This window comes from Chrysochloris asiatica, unplaced genomic scaffold (genome assembly GCF_000296735.1).
Source record: "Chrysochloris asiatica unplaced genomic scaffold, ChrAsi1.0 scaffold00246, whole genome shotgun sequence".
Classification (NCBI taxonomy): domain Eukaryota; kingdom Metazoa; phylum Chordata; class Mammalia; order Afrosoricida; family Chrysochloridae; genus Chrysochloris; species Chrysochloris asiatica.
The window spans coordinates 134,189-154,345 of record NW_006408764.1 but is presented as its reverse complement, the minus strand read 5'-3'; the positions used below and the strand labels follow the sequence as shown (position 1 = coordinate 154,345).

The 20,157-nt window shown below is 41.6% G+C and overlaps 1 protein-coding gene and 1 pseudogene across 1 annotated transcript; both read right to left on the bottom strand.

Moving 5' to 3' along the window:
* Positions 1 to 6,703: 6,703 nt before the first annotated feature.
* Positions 6,704 to 8,168, bottom strand: LOC102837163 (annotated as a pseudogene).
* Positions 8,169 to 10,413: 2,245 nt separating this feature from the next.
* On the bottom strand, positions 10,414 to 10,812 carry IQCF3 (IQ motif containing F3). The gene has a single exon (XM_006873642.1). The coding sequence runs from the start codon at positions 10,810 to 10,812 to the stop codon at positions 10,414 to 10,416; it is 399 nt and encodes a 132-aa protein (XP_006873704.1).
* Between the last annotated feature and the right edge of the window lie 9,345 nt (positions 10,813 to 20,157).

Below are 20,157 nucleotides of genomic sequence, written 5' to 3'. Positions count from 1 at the left end.
GTAAAGGTAGAAGTTTTGTAACAAAATCAGGGGAGTAGTTAATCTTACAGTCAGGAACAGAGGACTCTAGGACCATTAAAGAAGAGCACAAACAGAATGTGGGACCCTGTCCATAGAAGCAGCAACACCAGAGATGGAGGCAGAGATGAGATGACATGGAGAGAGAGAACAGCTGAGGACTCTAGACTCAGGATAGAGAAAGGCTAAGTGCTGGTGGCCAGGAGGCAGGCTTGCAGAATGTGTTCTTTGGTTGCTTAAATTATTATATATTCCTGAGTGTTTTTGTATATGTTCCCCCATCCAAAATAATAATAATAATAATAATCCAGAGGGAATAGAAGCAAATACTGTTGAATGATGATGCATGGAGTAGATTGTAATTATTGCAATGAAACGATGAGTGTAAAACTGATGTTCTCCCATATAAATTGTCATTCAATTAACAACAACAAAAAAGTCACAGAAACAGATAATGGAAGGAAGTAAAAACCTGATAGAAGGGACACACTGATTAGTATACAGTACCTCACCTGAGTAGTGGTGCCAGCTGGTGGACAGACTGATCACAGAGTGTTGTTTGATATGTTTGGGAGAGACTGAAAGTTGACGAATGAGATTTAGAGCTCTTGAATCCCAATTAAACCAGAAAGGGAGAAAGTGCTTCTACAGAGAAGTAGAGGAGATAGTAAGCAAAGACTGAAGACTCTGGCCACCTGCCAAAAGTAGTGTGGGCAAAACCACCAAATACTGGGGGAAGCTGAGAAAATTAACACACTTGAATATTCCAATGTCCACTCTCTCAAAAAAAAAAAGTCACAAGTCACAAAATGCAGAGAAACAGTGGCTTACCCAAATGAACATGACAAGGTGAGTGAAAACTCATCTAAGGATAACCAAATAATGAGGAAAAATAAATAATTTAATGTCAAAACATGAAAAGTAAGAATTTAATACAAAAACATTAACATAATTAAAGAACTAAGGGAAAACAGACCAAGAGCTAAGAGAAGTAAGGAAAGCATTGCAAGAACAAAATGATGATCTAACAAAAGAGATATCGCAACTGAAGGGACAATAACTGATATGAGAAATACAGAAGAAGGACTTACTAACAGATTTAATTAAGCATAAAAAAATTAGATGATAAAAATTAAGATTACAGATGCTGAAGAGCAACAAGAACAGAGGTTCAGGAAAGCTGAGCACAGTTTAATGAAGTTATGGAATAACAACAAGAAATCTAATATACACATCATGGGAATTTCAGAAGGAGATGAGAAAGAGACAGAGAGAATATCTGAAGAAATAATGACCTAAATTTTCCCATCTAAATAAAGACATGAATTTATAAGCCCAAGAAGCTCAAAGAATCCTAAGCAGAACAAACCCAAAGGTATCTACACCAGACATGTCAAGTTAGGCTTTCAAAAATTAAGTATAAAAAGAGAATTCTGAAAGCAGTGAGAAAGACACAAACATACAAAGGATCCTCAATAAGATTAAGTGCTGATTTTACCTAAAAAGTATTGAAGTTCAGAGGGCAATAGAATTATATATTTAAAGTGCTGAAAGAAAAAAAAGTCAACCAATAATTCTATACCTAGCAAAACTATCCCTCAACCCAACAACAGCACAATACACATTCTTTTCCAGTGCACATGGAACATTTTCCAGAATTGACTATGTGTTAGGCCACAAAACAAGCCTCCATGATGGCAAATTTACAACATCCTCAAACAAGCTAAGAGAGTCTTGATTAAATAAATCATAGTAGTTATGCCTTGATATTGCTTTTCATACATTTATCACAAAACCCCTTTCTACACTGTAACATCATTATTACAACTATCACATTAATGATTTATGTTCCACTGACATATGATACATTTTACTCACTTTCCAATTATTAAGTGGTTTGGCTATTTCTAATCTCTTGCTACAAGGAATGTCTTCATGCCTAACTTTTCCTCCTTTGAACAGTATCCCTGGAGGGAGGCAGAGCAGTACTAGCAGTACAGGACTGGAGGTGGTTGTTGTTATTAGGTGCCATCGAGTCAGTCCAACTCATAACAACCCTATGCACAGCAGAACAAAACACTGCCTGATCCTGGGTAAACCTCACTATTGTTGCCACACTTGAATCCATAGATGGTCTAAGTCTGGGTTGTTTTACTTATAGGCTATGTGACTTTGAGCAAGTTTCCTCTTTTGTAAAATAAGAAGTGCTAGTACCAAGCCCACAGTATTGTTCTGGGCTTAAATGAGATAATATATGTAAAGTGCTTACAGCAGTGCCTGACACACAATATGCACTTCCAGAGAAGGCTAATATCCATAGGAGGTATCAAACTTACTCTTCAGGGGTCTTTGAGTTGAAGAACATTTGTTTCTCTCTCTTTCTCTCTCTCACACATCTCACCATGAAGCTGGTCACGACTCTACCTGCAGCCTTTGCTTCACTATTATTTCAAAATGGCTTGATACACCAAGGTGCGCTCACAGCTTTCCCTACTTGTCTTGTGCTCCATCTAGGTTAAGTAGGACTAACTAGGAAATGGACAAGGAACTTTGTGGGGTCTTCTGTGACTGTGGTTTCCTCATGAGAACAGCCAGGGCCCTGGAGGGGAAGCTTGAATCCCTTCAGAGTCTTTTTCAACCTTCCTTTTCCCTTGAGGTGAGTTTTTTTTACCCACTATCAGGGGAAAACAAACAGACAATGGTCCTCCGTGTCTTCTTACTGGGGTACTGATCACAGACAGAAGTGAGTACAGAAAACTCATTCTTTGAATAAACCACCAAGTCTTCTTGACCTATTAGCATTCCCCTTGCCCTCTTTTCCAAACTGGCTTCAGCTATACAAAAACAGAGCAAGAAGCAGAGAGGCATGCAGCACAAAGAAAACCCATAGCCACTACACCACTTACACCAAGAAGCAATGAGAAGAAAAAACAGGGACTTTTTTTTTTCTCTCTCTCTAGAGAGGGAATGAATAATCCCAAGTAAAGACCAAAATGTAGAATGCATTTAGGAGGCAGTGGGTCAAGTGACCCAGAGAACAGTTATATAAAGCCAAAGAAACCCAGAATAGGAATAAACCTAAAAAATAGAAAGGAAAACTGAGGAGGAAGTGTTTGTACTTCTGTTGTTGGTTGAGCGGAACATGCAGCTGTTTTGTTGATAAGATGGAACATGGTGGAAGGGATTTGAAAGCTGGCTTGGACCAAACAGTCTGATGGATAAATGAGTAAAACCTCCAAAGAGTACATTCCACTTGATCATTTTATTTAGGATGGCAAAAATCTACAACAAATCAGACTGAAGGCTGGATACTAGTATTACATGAGCAGTTCTAAGATCTTTCGTTCTGTTTTGAGGCAGACCTAGACTTTGAGCATAGGAAAGAAGATCACAGGATCACAGCACCGCAGGATAGCCCCAGCAGGGTAATAATGGAAAGAACAGAAGGCCGGGAAGCACAAGCTGGAGTATAGCTCAGCACAACCTAGCTCTCAGTCCAGGGGCTGGTTAGTAAAATACCTCAGAGCTTCCATCTTCTTGCTCAAAACCAAGGCCACTTAAGGAGAAATCCAAGTTTTGTTCCTGCACCACACAGAAACCCAGAGGCCTGAGGTGGGGCAAACAGGCAAAGGAGACCTGGTGTCTGGGAGCACAGGCCAAGCAAAGGAGTCTGAAGGGGTCTTCAAAGACCCTGATACCTGCTCTGACTGATTCAACAGTTTGCCCTGGGAGGTAAAGAAGAAGGAATTGGAAGCTCTGTTGACCAAGAGCCATCAGAAGGCAATGACAGAGATTATATACCAACCCCAGAAGTGACCTAGTGTGGCTAAGAGAAGAGGGGAAATTCCTTAGAATTGTGACTTATAACCCCTCCTTTGTGACTAAAGTAGCAAAATTTTAGGCAGTTACCTACTTTAAAAGGGATATGTGAAAAGGAAAACAGACAAAGGAAGAATGAGTCCCTAGAAAGGCCAAAGCAGAGACATTTACAACACAGGTACAAGAAGGACGGATAGCTGAGGGTTGACAAGACGTCCTGGAATGTGAAAGAAAACAGATACGTTGGGAAAGGAAACTTAAGAATTCCATTCCATCACTGTTTGAAAGGACACCCCATCCTGTCGAGCAGTTAGTGGAACCTTCCGGGGTGCTGTTCAACAGGCCAGGATCGTGTGTGTGTGTGTGTGTGTCACTGTCAAGCCTGACAAGTAATGCATAAATGACTGGTTACCAGGATCTTACCCTCAAGAAGTGTATAATCCAAAGTAGAAGAAACATTTACTCCCAAGTGTTGCACAAAATAGTGCTAAATAGAAATACTCTGGGAGGAGGGAAAGAGAGGAAGGAGTTCATGCTCATGAATGAAAATGGAGAGCATCTAGTCTGTCTGGAACCTTCTGGAGCACAACAGGCCAGGATCCAAGTCTCTTGTGAGAAGTAGGTAGGACTTGAGGGCTTCATTCTTAGCACCTGAAATAACACTCCTCCACTTCATCAGCACTGGCTCCTCCGTTCCCAAACTCTAGACTAGATTTCTAGACAGGAATTTTCACATAAGACTGAACATAACAGGCTAAAAAATTTGAGCCACAGTTCTTCCAGCAATATCCTACACTCTGATCATTTGTTCACAATGTTTCTCTAGCCCCAAATGTCCTTCGATGAAGTGTCTACCAGGCACCAGGCACTGTTTGAAGTGGTGAGATATAAACAAGACAAACAAGGTCCCTGTTCTCTTGAAACTTGTATCTCCCAAGGTCCAGCTCAAAAACACACCTTCCTCAAAATGCTCTCCAATTCCATTTGTGAGCATGAACTTCTCCCTCCCTTGCCCTCCTCCCAGAGTATTTCTATTTAGCACTATCTTCTGCAACACTTGGATGTAAATGATTCTTCTACTTTAGTCTATACACTTCTTGAGGGTAAACTCCTAGTAGCTAGTCATCTCTACATTATTGCCAGGCTTGACAGTGCCTCACACATGTGCAAGACCTAAGTTCTGTCCCAATTTGCTATCATTTATGTTTAAACAAACACAATGTGTGGAGCTCTGCCTATTTTAAATTAACACACTTTTTTGGGGAGGGACAGTTATTACAGATTAAAAATTATAGTGGTGATATTCAAAAACTATGCCTACATTGTTATAACCTGAATCTTAAAACAAGCTTGTAGTCCACATGAAAACCCTATAAAAATTCCTCACCGCTCTTTAAGAAGCTGTGACCTAGAGACTTCGAGAAAGGAGATTTCCAATTCACTTGGTCACCAGTCAGCTCATGGCTTCCCATCCTGGGCCATAAGTCTTTCCAGAAACAGTGGTGAGGTGGTCAGGAACAGGCAAGGATACACCTGAAAGGAGCCACTACCTGGCCCCTCACCCACTGACAGAGATATATCAGCACTGTTTATCTCTTTAAAAATCATACCTGAAAAATGACAAAATTAAAAGAGACTGTCCTGAAATCAGTCTATGCTCCTGCCTTGGATCCTAGTTTGGATAAATCAGATGGAAAGAACACTTTGGGGAACAGTCAGGAATTCTGAATACAGACTGAGAATTAAATGCGATTAAGGGGTTATTGATTTTTGTTGGGTATAATACACAGATGGATTGGCCAAGTGGCAGCATCGATTGACTCAAGCATGGCAACAGTAGTGAGGTTGGCCCAGGATCGGGCAGTGTTTTGTTCTGCTGAGCATAATGTTGCTATGAGTCGGTACTGACTTGATGACACCTGACAACAATAACGTAATACACAGAAAAAATAGATGATTTTTTTTAGAGCTGGAAAGCACAGTATTGATGGATGGAATGCTGAGATGTCATTTTCTTTAAAATACTTCCAAATGAAAGAAGTGAGTTGTAAAACCAACCAACAATAGTTAACAAAAGATCTGTCAGAGAAGTGATTGTCTAGTCTTCCATTTGTTATGGTCATGCTATCGGTGAGCCGTCTTATTTAGAACGTGCCTGACTGAGACTGAAGGTAAGTCTTCAGAACTAGGGAGACAAATGCCTCACCAGCAGTCATGAGACCTGAGGATCCAAGCGGAGTCAGAGAACCGGCACGAGAAGGGTCCTGGAGAGGGGTCTCTTCGATTGTGCCTTCCTCCTTTGTTATATTATCTTCTGCTACTGTTACCAAGATGATGAGAGAAAATGGCCAGCATACCACTCACTATAACACACCAGACGATCTCTTAATGACACAGTGACAACTGATTTGCCTCTGGTTAAAGAAAAGATTATCCCTCTTGGACTGGACTCACACATAAACTTTAGGCTTTGCAACCAATCTGAAAACCAGTATCTTTCGATTTTTGACTGGTGCAGCACTGATGTTTTCTGTCTGCTTGCAGCCTGCTGAGGTACTACAGTCCTTGTAAACTCTACTGTGCTGAAGACACTGACGTGGGGCATCATGTCCTCACTTCTCCATCTGGTTTCATAGCCCCATGCTCCTTCATGTTGCATCTCATCTTTCCATGGCCCTACATGGAAACCAGTACTTGGGCAGATACAAATGGTTGGCATTTACTGTCTTTGCCACAGCATGGGCTCCTTATAATTAAACCAATTTGGAGTAAAAACTTAGCGCCAGTGGACCAAAGGGGAATTTGATTTTATTTTTCATAAAGTCACTCTCATCCCAGTTCTCTGCTGGAAGGGGTTGGAATATCTTTAGGACGAGCATGTAGATTCTAACTGCCAGAATATTTGAATGACCTTCCTTAATTTATCAGAAAGACTCAGGGAGTCAGCTTTATTTGGCTATTAGGACTGGGTGTGGGCCAGAAGGGTGTCCAACACAGATTTCCAACCTGGCTTGTTGGGGGAGTTGCCATGGTTCCACCATTCTCCTTGGTTTCCTTGTCAAGGGTGATAGTCACACAAGGGCACCAGTCTCTACGCTGACAGGTAGGATCAAAGAAACTTCTGGAAGATATGTCCAAACTGATGGAAGAACAAAGGCGAGCTCATTTGGTTTTCTACAGGGGGCTAGATGGTATTTCCAGGCCATGATTTGGGTCTTTGGGTGGCTTCTGGTGGTGGGGCTGGCGGTCTCTGGTTTCAGATGGTCAACAAGACTGGATGAGTTCCAGCTCCAAGTTCAGGAGACAATAGGACCTGTGCTCATTTCCACTTGCTCTGAGCCTGGAGAAAATGTGACATCATGGCTGCAGCTCATCATCCTCTGAAGTGACTCAGGCATCAGAGAGAAGCACTCTGGCTGCCCCTCAGGGCCCGTGATAGAGGGGCTGTTCAGGCTAAAGGGGACCTCCAGATCTGTCATGAATGACTCAGTCTGCTGGAAGCCACAGTGCCCCACCTTCCTCATACTCTGGGATTATGTAATATAATCAGGGATAACTGCATGGGTTCCAAGGAGGAACTACACACCCAGCCACACACTTTGAGAATGCAGGTGGTGATGTGGACTTGGATGTCAGAGCCGAGTTTGATGGCAGTTTTCCTCTCATCACTTCAGTGATCAAGCAAGTGGAGAAGACTGATCCTGTCTTCTGTCAAGCCCATCATTTTCAAGTCTTCCAGCCTCAGGGAGGGAAGCTGGAATTCCAAGTGGCAAAGGCTTTGAAAATGATCTAGAACTTCACTAAGAAGAACAGCAGGCTCATCTAATTGCAATATCCCAAATCGATCTGGAGAGGGGCTGTCTGGTCAGAAACAGAACTTCTCATGAGCAGTACACAAAGCTTTCTTCAGCTCAGCACATCACTCTGATATCTGTCAAAGTCAAAAGCCAGCTGTAAACTGTAACAGAGAAAAATCTGGCAGCTAGAACACTTGCTTATCACACTTAACCGTGACCCACCCATATTTTGTACAGAAAAGAGGAAACAGCTTGAAAGGCTTACCTGCCTACTTCAAAGAGGAAAATGTCTCCACTCTTAAAGGTTTTGTTGCTTGCAGATTCCAATGGAGGCTGTTCTGCTTGTGGTGATCCATTAGCTGACTGGAATGTGTCAGATGTACCCTTCGTATCTGCGCCTCCTTCTTCTGGGGTAATCCCTTCCTCTATCAGCTGCTGGATCTTCTGAGGACTCCCTTCTGGAAAAGCGAATAACTGCACCCAAATTTTTTTGATCCCCGAGACAAATATTGGCCCCTCAGTGGGTGCTGCCATCTTGGTCTCTCATAATTAATTTCTGTTGTGTTCTACAAAAGAATTCGTATGTGATAGATTGGACATTTTAATAAAATGATTTCTCCCAATAGACATCAAGAAAAAATGGCCTTAGGTGCTATCACAGGAGTGGGTGCCTGAGGAAGCAAGAAAGTCAAAATAATTGAAGGTCACCCCAGTCAATGTTGAAGTCACCAAGATTGGTGCCAAACATAGGGTTGAAATGATAAGTTTATGCTTATGTCCAGCACCCTGGGGTCCTGAAAACAGAGGCAACCACCAGAACTGAGATTCCCTATGATCATGTTATCTTTTATTTCCCAAGGAAAATAGCATCCAAGATTGCATGAAGTTTATAAAACCTGGTGCCTAGGCATTACTAAAACCAGCATTCTCTGGGCTGTATTTTTCTCAGGGCAAGTCCCAAGTGCCTGACTTCTGTCTGGGTGCATGCCAAATAGAAAGCTAATGTGTCCACATCTCAGATGACCCCTGATGGCAGACTGACAGAGCTTCGCCTCATAGGTAATTCCCATAAGATGAATTGTCCAGAGTCTTCAGGAATATGAAGCCCAATTCCTGCCAATTTCAGGTTCAGGAGACAGGAACTGTGCATGAACTGCAGAATAGTTCACCTGGCTCTGCATGTATGAAGAGGCATGGGCCAGTTTCAGATTTGGATAGTCAGTGGCATGTGGTCTACGTCCATTCAAAACAGAGATTGTGGGCACTACAGGGGTTGGGGCAAGAAAACCAAGCTGATGCTTTTCCTAAGTTGAGGAGACAAAATAAAACAAAAACAAAAAAAAACAAACTCATTGCCGTAAAGTCAGTTCTGACTCATAGTGACCCTATAGGAGCAGAATTGGATTTCCTAGGTTGTAAATCTTGGCTGAAAGCAGAAAATATTAGAAAGATGTTTACCTGTGCTTTATTGACTATGCAAAGGCTTTCAATTGTGTGGATCATGACAAGCTATGGACAACATTGCAAAGTATGGGTATTCCAGAGCACTTAATTGTACCCATGAGGAATCTGTACCTGGACCAAGAAGCTGTTATTCGAACAGAACCTAGGAACACTGAATATTTTAAAATTAAGAGTGGTGTGCGACAAGGTTGTATTCTTTCACCATACTTATTCAACCTGTATGCACAGCAAATAATACATAAAGCTGGGTTCTATGAAGAAAAACGTGGCATCAGGATGGGAGGAAGACTCTTAACAACCTGCGATATGCAGATGATACAACCTTGCTTGCTGAAAGTGAAGAGGACTTAAAACATTTGCTGATGAAGATCAAAGAGCACAGCCTTCGATATGGATTACATCTCAATGTAAAAAAAAAAACAACAAAACTCCTCACCACTAGACCAATAATTCTTATCAACAGAGAAAAGATTGAAGTTGTCAAGGACTTCATTCTTCTTGGCTCAACTATCAACACTCACAGAAGCAGCAGTCAAGAGATCAGATGATGTACTGCATTAGGCAAATCTGCTACACAGGAACTTTTTTAAGTGTTGAAGAGCAAAGATGTTAGCTTGAGGACTAAGGTGCGCCTGACCCAAACCATGGTATTTTCAATAACCTCATATGGATGCGAAAACTGAACAGTGAATAAGAAAGATCGTAGAATTGGTGCCTTTGAATTGTGGTGTTGGAGGAGAATACTAAAAGTGCCATAGGCTGCCAAAAGAACCAATAGATCTGTTTTGGAAGAAGTGCAGCCAGAGTCCTCCTTAGAGGCCAAGATGGCCAAACTTTGTCTCTCATACTTTGGACATATTGGTAGGAGGGACCAGTTGCTGGAGAAGGGTATCATGTTTGATAAGATGGAGGGTCAGAGAAAAAAAGGAAGACCCCCAATGAGATGGATTGGCCAGGTGGCAGCATCAATGGACTCAAGTGTGGCAATAGTAGTGAGGTTAGCCAGGATCGGACATTGTTTCGTTCTGCTGTGTATAAGGTTATTATAAGTCGGTGCCGGCTCGATGGCACCTAACAACAGCAACAAATCTTTATGAGTGTAGAAGCCTCATCTTTCTCCCTTAATCCAGCTGGTAGGTTTGAACGGTTGAACTCATGGTAACCCACTACTTGTGGAACCAGGGTTACTCTGGAAGAAGCAGCAGCAGGGCCTTAATCCTTGGAGCCCCCAGAAATGCAAGAGTCATTGAAATGCACAAAACCTGGTCAGACGTTTATTGGTCCAAAGGAGCCAGGTCCCTACCCTGCAGGGCCTTCAGACTGATAAGATTTCAATGTGGAACTCCAGCTGATTGGAAGAGACTTCATGGTCTACCTGTAAAATGTCATTGGGCTGGTAAGTGAGGCAGTTCATTGGGTCCTGGATCATGCAGATCGTTTTGCTCATTTGGCAGTAGTGTTGTTGGCACAGACACATGCGGATCCAGGACTGCAGCTTGACTGCTGCCTGCTCCTGCAGTATATGGGTCTTCAGCAGGTTGTGCAGTTGCTTATGCACCTGCCTCAGCCTGGAAGTTTTCCACCAGTACTGAATCATCCAGGCCCTGAGGGCAGCTGCCAGCAGCGTCCGTCGCACCAGGGTTCCACGCCACCATGCCTGGATCTTTCTGGCTGCCAGTACCACATTTTTATGCTGTCGTTTTACAGGAAGCATCTAGCCAAGCAAAGCAGAGGACTCACAATAAACTCACCATCAACCACAGCCCCAGAGTCTTCCAGAAAGGGGTCCTCATCCTCAAACTTAACAGTCAGCCTTTACCCACAGTCATTCTGGGGACCCAGGATATCTCGGTGTGGTCTTGTTTCTGCTACTGTCTTATCCATGACCATGGACATACTCATATCCTCTTACCCTCCGAGTTGAAGTGTGTTCTCATCCATAAAAAGGGGGATATGTTTGTGCTGTGGGCTTCATAGGTGCATGAAACCAGGAGAAGCACATCCAGATTCAGAATATTGGACATGGGTATGAGGAACCAATGGAGTCCCTATGGGCTCACTTGCTCCTCCACCCTTTAAATACTCTCAGACTCATGAGGACAGTATTCTACATTTATGACCTGAATCTCAGTCCACATTCCAGTCTACGATGCTTCTTTTGATATTGTATGTGGTGCCACAGCCCTTTGGGGGTCTCTCTCTCACCTTATTTACTGTTTTATTTTCATCACTTACCTCTCAATCATTCTCACATGGTTCCAAGCCCAGGCTACTCTCTCTCCATCTTCCCATTTTCCACTGTGTTGTCCCAGCTCCTCTGTGGCCTGTCTACACCCCTTATTTCCAGCTTCTCCACCATCTTCTCCATACCTAACTTGACTTACCCAATATAAGGAGGAGGTTACTGGGACAAGAATACAACACTCATATGACCCCTGTGTGACCAGGTAGGAATCTTACCCTTCCAGGGACCCTGGGGTCAGAGGATCAAAGATGTGTGGTTCTTTCACACTCCAGGGCCCACTTACCTTGATCTTGACCTTTTTCTTTAAAGGTGGTGTTTCTTCATCTGGAGACTTCTGCAATCAGAATGTGAGGGAGAGCATGGGTGAGGACTAGCCTTTGTGCACAGTCCCCACTACTCCAGTTCCCCATTATTGAGTCTCATGAAGTTTGTTTAGTGCTTCCCACTGTCATAGGGCAACTTCCCACCCTGCTGAGGTGGTCTAAGCAAGTCTTACACTTTGCTTATTGCCCATGGTATGGGATAGTTGTTCAGATGTTCACAAGCCCTCTGGTTGCTCTTTTCCCAGCCCTGGGAGGGGCATGAATATTATGGAGGAGGTGACAACCATGATGTCACAAGGGTTATTGTGACTTAGTGTTACAGATTTAATTGTATCCACCAAAACATGTGTCAACTTGACTAGGCCATTAATTTCAGTAATAGGTAATTATCTTCCATTTTGTGTTCAGATATAATTATCCTATGTTTTTCAATATTAACTTCTATGATTAGCATCCATTATGTTAATGAGGCAAGATACAATCTACAGGATTATGCTGTATTTTGAGTCAATTTCTTTTGAGATATAAAATAGATTAAACAAGTGAATGGTGATCAGAGGGACCTACTATTACCAAAAAAAAAAAAAAGAAGAAGACGACTTGGGAGTGGAACATATTCTTTAGACCTAGGGTCCCTGTGCTGTGGACCTTTGGACATAGGGTCCCCGTGCTGGGATGCCAACACACATGAAGCTTTCCAAGAGACATCAAGCTCATAGATGATGAAAGATACAAGGACCTTCACCCAGAACCAACAGAGAAAAAGGAAAAAAAAAAACACAAAAAACCTTCTGTAGCTGATGCCCTGAATGTGGACTTCTAACACCCTAAGCTGCAAGAGAATAAAGTTCTGTTTGTTAAAGCTATTCACTTGTGGTATTTCTGATATAATACCATTAGATAACAAAGATACCCAGAGACCAGGTTGCCTTCTCCAGATTCAAAGTTGTTGGATCAAGAGGAAACAGCTGTTTCCTTCCTACTGTCAATGAGGTCAGAATAGCAGTGAAAGATTATGTAAAGATGAGTCCTCCACTGGGGAAGAGCTGCCTCCTCTAAGTAGATCTGATCTTAATGATGCGGATTGAGCTACGTTTTCAAGACTTTCATTTGCTGATGTAGTACAACTCAAAATTAGAAGGCACAGCTGCAAGCATTGATCAGTAATCAGAATGTTTAATGTATGAAGAATGAATCCAGGAAAACTAGAAGTTGTAAAAAATGAAACAGAATGCATAAAGATCAATACCCTAGGCATAAGTGAACTGAAATGGACTGTTACTGGTTATTTTGAATCAGGCAATCATATGGTTTACTATGCCAGAATAAAAAATGAAGAGGAATGATATCACATTTGTTGTCAAAAACAACACCTCAAGATCTATCTTGAAGTATAATGCTATCTGTAATAGAATAATATTCATATGTCTATAAAGAAGACCAGTTAATACCCCTATTATTCAAATTTACACACCAACCATTAAAACCAGTAATGATAAAAATGAATTCTGCCAATTTCTTCAGTATGAAATTGATTAAACATGCAATCAAGATACACTGATAATTATTGGTGGTTGGAATATGAAAGTTGGAAACAAAGAGGAAGGATCCATAGTTGGAAAATGTGACCTTGGTGATAGACGCTAGAGAATACATGACAAAGATCACAAGACAAATGACTTATTCATTGCAAATATCTTTTTAAAGCAACATTAAACATGTCTATCCACATGGACCTCACCTTCTGAAACTAATGGACTAGAGAAACTTTCAGAACCTAAGTAACTGAGTATAAGATACTGCCCCCCTCCCTAGGATAGACTCCTCTAGTGGTGGCTCCAGAGCACAGAGGAGCTGGTATGACAAAAGCTGTAGAGAGAGTAGGAAGACAACGATTGGCAGAGGGCAGAAGTAAGTTAATGTGCAATGTGTGTGTTGGCAGGGGCACTGGGAACCTGGGTAGTGTGCATGCATTTCCTAGAATCAAAATGTCCTCCAACAAGCTTAAGTTAAAGCAGAACCACCAGTGGGATGAAGGAGAGTTCATCACGACCAGAGCCCAGAAACTGAACCACCTGCTTCCTCTCCCTCACCCTGTTGTCCTCATCTCCTCTGCTTCTCTTTGTCTCTGCAAAGTGTCTATAAGGTCCTGTGTACACAAGACTGAAAATGGCCATCCCAGCGATAGCACCAGCACATTCTGGCTTTAGCAACACCTGCCAAGTGACTCAGCACTGCTGAGGCAAAGCCCTAGGGTAGATAGGGAGAGGCTGGCTGGCCCTAGGGGAGATTAGAGAGAGTTGAAGGCCCAGCCTGATGGTGGGTGTGAGGAATAGAGGTGCAGCTCTCAGAGAAGCTAGACCCTGGGCAGCATATGCACCCATGTGTAGAGATTTCTATTTCTACTATTTGGTAACCTGTCTCCACACATAATGTTCTTTCATGGTCTCTCACTAAGGGAGACCCTCAACATCACATTCCATTGCCTGCAGACATGGCATTATAAAGTCACCACACTCAGATTTCTGGATCTCCAGGCAATGCCCCTTTCTGAACTGAGAGATATAAAGTGGCTTCATCTTGCTGTATTTGCGTTTTTCTGACAATGGACATTGAGTAGAGAGTTATTCTACAGGATGAACTCATGGGCAGAATCCTGAACTGCTGTCTTTTTGATTGTGTAGACTCAGGTGAGATCAGCCTTTTTGTGATTGCTTCTTCCTGGGTAAAGAAGAGAAAGCAGTATGGTTCCTATTTCCAGCTGTTGTGAGGGCATTCATCTAGGAGAAGTCCTTGGTCCAGCACCTGGTCTTTCATACTGCTCCTGCATTGTATCTCTTATTATTGTTGCACCTTGGTCATTTGGCACCTCTCTGTGTTAATTGTCTGACTCTGTCTTTGGCCTATTTTTCTGTTGGATACCCACTGATTTGCATGACTTCCTAATGTAACCCTTTGTTGGCTAAAAATGTTGCAAATACTCTGTAACAGACTATAACCTATCTGTTGACTTCTTCCATGGTGTTGTTCATATCACAGTATCTTTGATTTTAACATGTTCAAATCTGTGCATCTTCTCCTTTATAATTGTGCTTTTGGAGTTTTTCTTAAATGAATATTTTCTCATATAGGGTTTTGTGTTTTTTACTAGGTTGCAGTGTATCTTTTACATCAAGGTATTTAATTTCACAGTTCATGTAAACAGTTTTTTCAATTCCTTCGGTAAAGTATATATATATGCTCAACCTTCAGTATGGATTATATCTCAAGGTAAAGGAAACAAAAATCCTCACCACTGGACCAATAAACAACATTCTTATCAACAGAGAAAAGATTGAAGTTGCCAAGGACTTCATTCTTCTTGGATCAACTATCAATACTCACAGAAGCAGCAGTCAAGAGATCAGATGACGTATTGCATTAGGCAAATCTGCCACACAAGACCTTTTTAAAGTATTGAAGAACAAAGATGTCAGCTTGAGGACTAAGGTACGCCTGACCCAAGCCATGGTATTTTCAATATCCTCATATGCATGCAAAAGCTGGACAGTGAATAAGGAAGACCATAGAAGAATTGATGCTTTTGAATTGTGGTGTTGGAGGAGAATATTGAAGGTGCCATGGGCTGACAAAAGAACCAATAGATCTGTTTTGGAAGAAGTGCAGCCAGAGTGCTCCTTGGAGGCCAAGCTGGCCAAACTTCATCTCTCATACTTTGGACATATTGTCAGGAGGGACCAGTCGCTGGAGAAGGATGTCATATTTGGTAACGTGGAGGGTCAGAGAAAAAGAGGAAGACCCCTCCAAAGATATGGATTGGCCAGGTGGTAGCATCAATGGACTCAAGCGTGGCAAAAATAGTGAGGTTGGCCCAGGATCCAGCAATGTTTTGTTCTGCTGTGCATAAGTTGCTATGAGTCAGTACTAACTTGATGGCACCTAACAACAACAACAATGAAAATACACACACACACACACACATATATATATATTTGTTTGTTTGTTTGTTTGTTTGTTGTTGTTGTTGTTGTTATGTGCTGTGGAGTCCGTTCCGACTCATAGCGACCCTGTACAGGGTTTCCAAGAGTATAAATCTTTACGGGAGCAAAAAGCCTCATCTTTCTCCTGCAGAACAGCTGGTAGTTTCGAACTGCTGACTTTGTGGTTCGCAGCCCGATTCATAACCTCATAACTACTACACTAACAGAGCTCATATGTATCTCTATCTATCTACCTACCTATCTACCTACAGATAGATAGATAGATAGATAGATAGATAGATAGATAGATAGATAGACAGATAGACAGAGATACATAAGATACATATGAACTCTTGTAGGCAGCATAGATAGATAGATAGATATACTATGCATATATATCTATATCAACCTTAGATATATATGCATAGTATAAACTGATGAAGATCAAAGAGCACAGCCTTCCGTATGGATTACAATTCAATGTAAAGAAAACAAAAATCCTCACCACTGGACAAATAAACAGCATTCTTATCAATGGAGAAGTGATTGAAGTTGTCAAGGACTTCATTCTTCTTGGATCAATTATCAATACTCGCGGAAGCAGCAGTCAAGAGATCAGATGACTGTATTGCATTGGGCAATCTGCTGCACAGGAACTTTTTAAAAAAATATTGAAGAACGGAGATGTCAGCTTGAGGACTAAGGTGCGCCTGACCCAAGCCATGGTATTTTCAATAACCTCATATGGATGCGAAAGTTGGACAGTGAATAAGGAAGATCGTAGAAGAATTGATGCCTTTGAGTTGTGGTGTTGGAGGAGAATACTGAAGGTGCCATGGAATGCCAAAAGAACCAATAGACCTGTTTTGGAAGAAGTGCAACCACAGTGCTCCTTGGAGGCCAAGATGGCTAGGCTTCGTCTCTCATACTTTGGACACATTGTCCGGAGAGAACAGTCGCTGGAGAAGGATGTCATGATGGGTAAGGTGGAGGGTCAGAGAAAAAGAGGAAGACCCCCAATGAGATGGATCAGCCAGGTAACATCATTGATGGTGTCAAGTGTGGCGGCAGTAGTGAGGTTGGCCCAGGATTGGACATTGTTTCATTCTGCTGTGCATGGGGTCGCTATGAGTCAGTTCCGACTCAATGGCACCTGACAACAACAACATATATCTATATACAGATATAGATAGGGATATAGATATATATGGAGTCCTGGTGTGGCACTTGTGGGTTAATGCACCAGACTGCATTTGAATTGCAACATCAGCAGTTCAAAATCACCAACTGCTCCTTGGAAACCCTATTTGGGGGTCACTATGTGTTGGAACTGACTGGACGGCACTTAACAACAATATATATTACATATATGCACATACATACATACATATAATATATATGTACATATATACATATGTATATATGCATGGAAGGAGCTCTGGTAGCATAGTGGTTATGAGTTGGGCTGCTAACCTAAAGGTCAACAGTTCAAAACTAGCAGCCATTCTGCAGGAGAAAGATGATGTTTTCTGCTCCTGTAAAGATTTACAGCCTTGGAAATCTTATACAGGGTCACAGTGAGTTGGAACTAATCATCAGCACATAACCACAACTGCTATATATATATATGTGTGTGTGTGTGTGTGTGTGTGTGTGTGTATGTATGTATATATATAGAGAGAGAGAGAAAGAGAGAGAGAGAAAGTCCTGGTATGGCACTGTGGATTAATGCACTGAACTGCAAAGTCAGTTTGAAGCACAAGATCAACTCCAGAGGGTGCGGGGGGAAGATAGAATCTCCACTGAGTGGTTTCCAATCTGTTGGGATGGAGCTGATGAAAGGAGATGAGGATAAGACTCTTGTGTTACAATAGTGAATACGTGCTATCAGGAATGACTGTGAGCATTGGAAATGTAAAGGTAGATGTTTGTAATAAAAGAAGGGGAGTGGTTGATTTTGCAGTCCAGGAGCAGAGGTCCCTATGACCATTCAGAGAGAAGAGTGGAGTGTGGGAACCTACCCAGCGAAGCAGTGACACCAGGGATGGAGGAAGAGATGATGATGTGGAGAGATGGAGCGGCTGGGGACTCTGGACTCAGGGAGGGAGAGGGGCTGTGTGCTGATGGCCAGGGGGCATGTTTGCGGGGTGTACCCTTTGGTTGTTTGATGTTGCATTCAGGGGATTGTAATCATTGCAATAAAATGAAATACAACAAAATGAATGTAAAACTAATGTTCCTCCATGTAAACTATTGCATAATTCACAATAAAAATTAAAAATACATTTTTTAAAATTATAACCAGTAGGTCAGTGGTTCAAACCCACTAGCTTCCCCTCAGGAACCCCATACTGGGCATTCATGGGTCAGTACTCAACAACAAAAGCAAATAACTAATAAAAGCATGTAGTTGTCATTAAGTGCCACCAAGTCACTCCAACTCACAGTGAGCCCATATAGGGTCTCCAAGGAGCAGCCAGTGGACCCAAACCACCGACTTTGCAATTAGCAGTCCAGTGTCCATCTTGCAGTACTACCCCAGGACCTCAACAACAAAATAGAATATGACATTTTTCTTCAGTGTCATTTCAAGTGTCATTTCAAGAATAGGATCCTACAACTGAAAAAGCTTTATTATTTTTTTAAAAAGGTACTAATTTACATTTTTTTTCTTTTTTTAAGCTTAAAAGTCCCACCAATCAGGTCTTTTAGTTATGGTATACATAATCATAGAATGTTACTTATAAATCCTAATTTTAAAACAACCCTTAACTTTCATAGGATTAAAACCAGGCTAGAATTCTGCAACGATGATTCACCATTCTAAATTAGGAACAGAAAGGTGAGGTCTTGATGCTTATGGGGAGGCTCACAAGAGGTGGTCTCAGAGAAAGGATTGTTCACAGATCTATCTTTCAGACTGTAGGACTAAAGTGCTTATCTGGAGTAAAGAGACACACACTACACACCACATGGGAAAATCAATTTATGCAGGCTACAGCTAAGTCATAAGTGCACCTATTTGTCACTGTACCAAAAAGAATTGGTCAATGTTCAACCATTTCAAAAAGTACCATATGAACAAGGACCGATGATGTTGAAGAAGAAGTCCATACAGCACTGAAGGCATTGCTGAAAACAAGGCTCCAGGAATTGATGGAATGTACACTGAAATATTTCAATAAATTAATGCAGCACTGGAGCCATTCACTCCTCTATACCAAGAAATTTGGTAGATAGCTAACTGGTCAACCGATTGGAAGAGACCCAGATTTATGCCCATTCCAAAGAGAGGCAACCCAGTGAAATTCTGAAATCATTGGACAATATTAGCATTACATGCAAGTAAAATTTTGCAGAAGAGAATTCAAAAACAGTTCAACAGTACACAGATAGGGAGCTATTAGATATTCAAGCTGGATTCAGAAGAGAACATAGGATGAGGGGTATGATTGCTGATGTCAGATGGATCTTGGCTGAAAGCAAAGAATACCAGAAATATGTTTTCTTGTGCTTTATTGACTATGCAAAGGCATTTGTCTATGTGAATCATAACCAACTATGGGCAACCGTGCAAGGAATGGGTATTCCAGACACTTAATTGTGCTTATAAGGAACCTGGTCAAGGGGACATTGAATGGTTTAAAATTAGGAAAGATGTGCACCAGGGTTATATTCTTTCACCATATATATTCAATCTGTATGCTGAGCAAATAATCCAAGAAACTGGGTTATATGAAGAAGAATGTAGCATCAGGATTAGAGGGAAACTCATTAACAACCTGTACTATACAGGTGATAAAACCTTGTTGGCTGAAAGCAAAGAGGACTTGAAATGCTTACTGATGAAGACTGAAAAAACCTAAAGCTTTCAGTATCTACTGCACCTGAATTTAAAGAAAACAAAAATCTTAACAACTGAACCAATGAGTAACATCATTATATATGTGTAAAGACTGAAGTTGTCAAAGACTTCATTTTACTTGAATCCACAATCAACACCTATGAAAGCATCAGTCAAGAAATCAAACGATACCCTCATACCAAAACCAGGGAAGCACGCCACTAAGAAAGAAAACTATAGACCAATATCCCTCATGAACATTGTTGTTGTTGTTGTTAAGTGCCGTCGAGTCGATTCTGACCCATAGCGACCCTGTACAGGGTTTCCGAGGGTGTAAATCCTTATGGGAGTAGAAAGCTTCATCTTTCTCCCGCAGAGCGGCTGCTAGTTTTGAACTGCTGACCTTAAGGTTCGCAGCCCGATTCATAACCACTACGCTACCAGAGCTCATGAACATAGATGCAAAAATTCTCAACAAAATACTAGCCAACAGACTCCAGCAATACATCAAAAAGATAATACATCATGATCAACTGGGATTCATATCAGGGATGCAAGGATGGTTCAACATTAGAAAAACGATCAACATCATCTACCATATAAATAAGAAAAAAGAAAAGAACCACATGATCATATCGATTGATGCAGAAAAGGCATTTGACAAAAT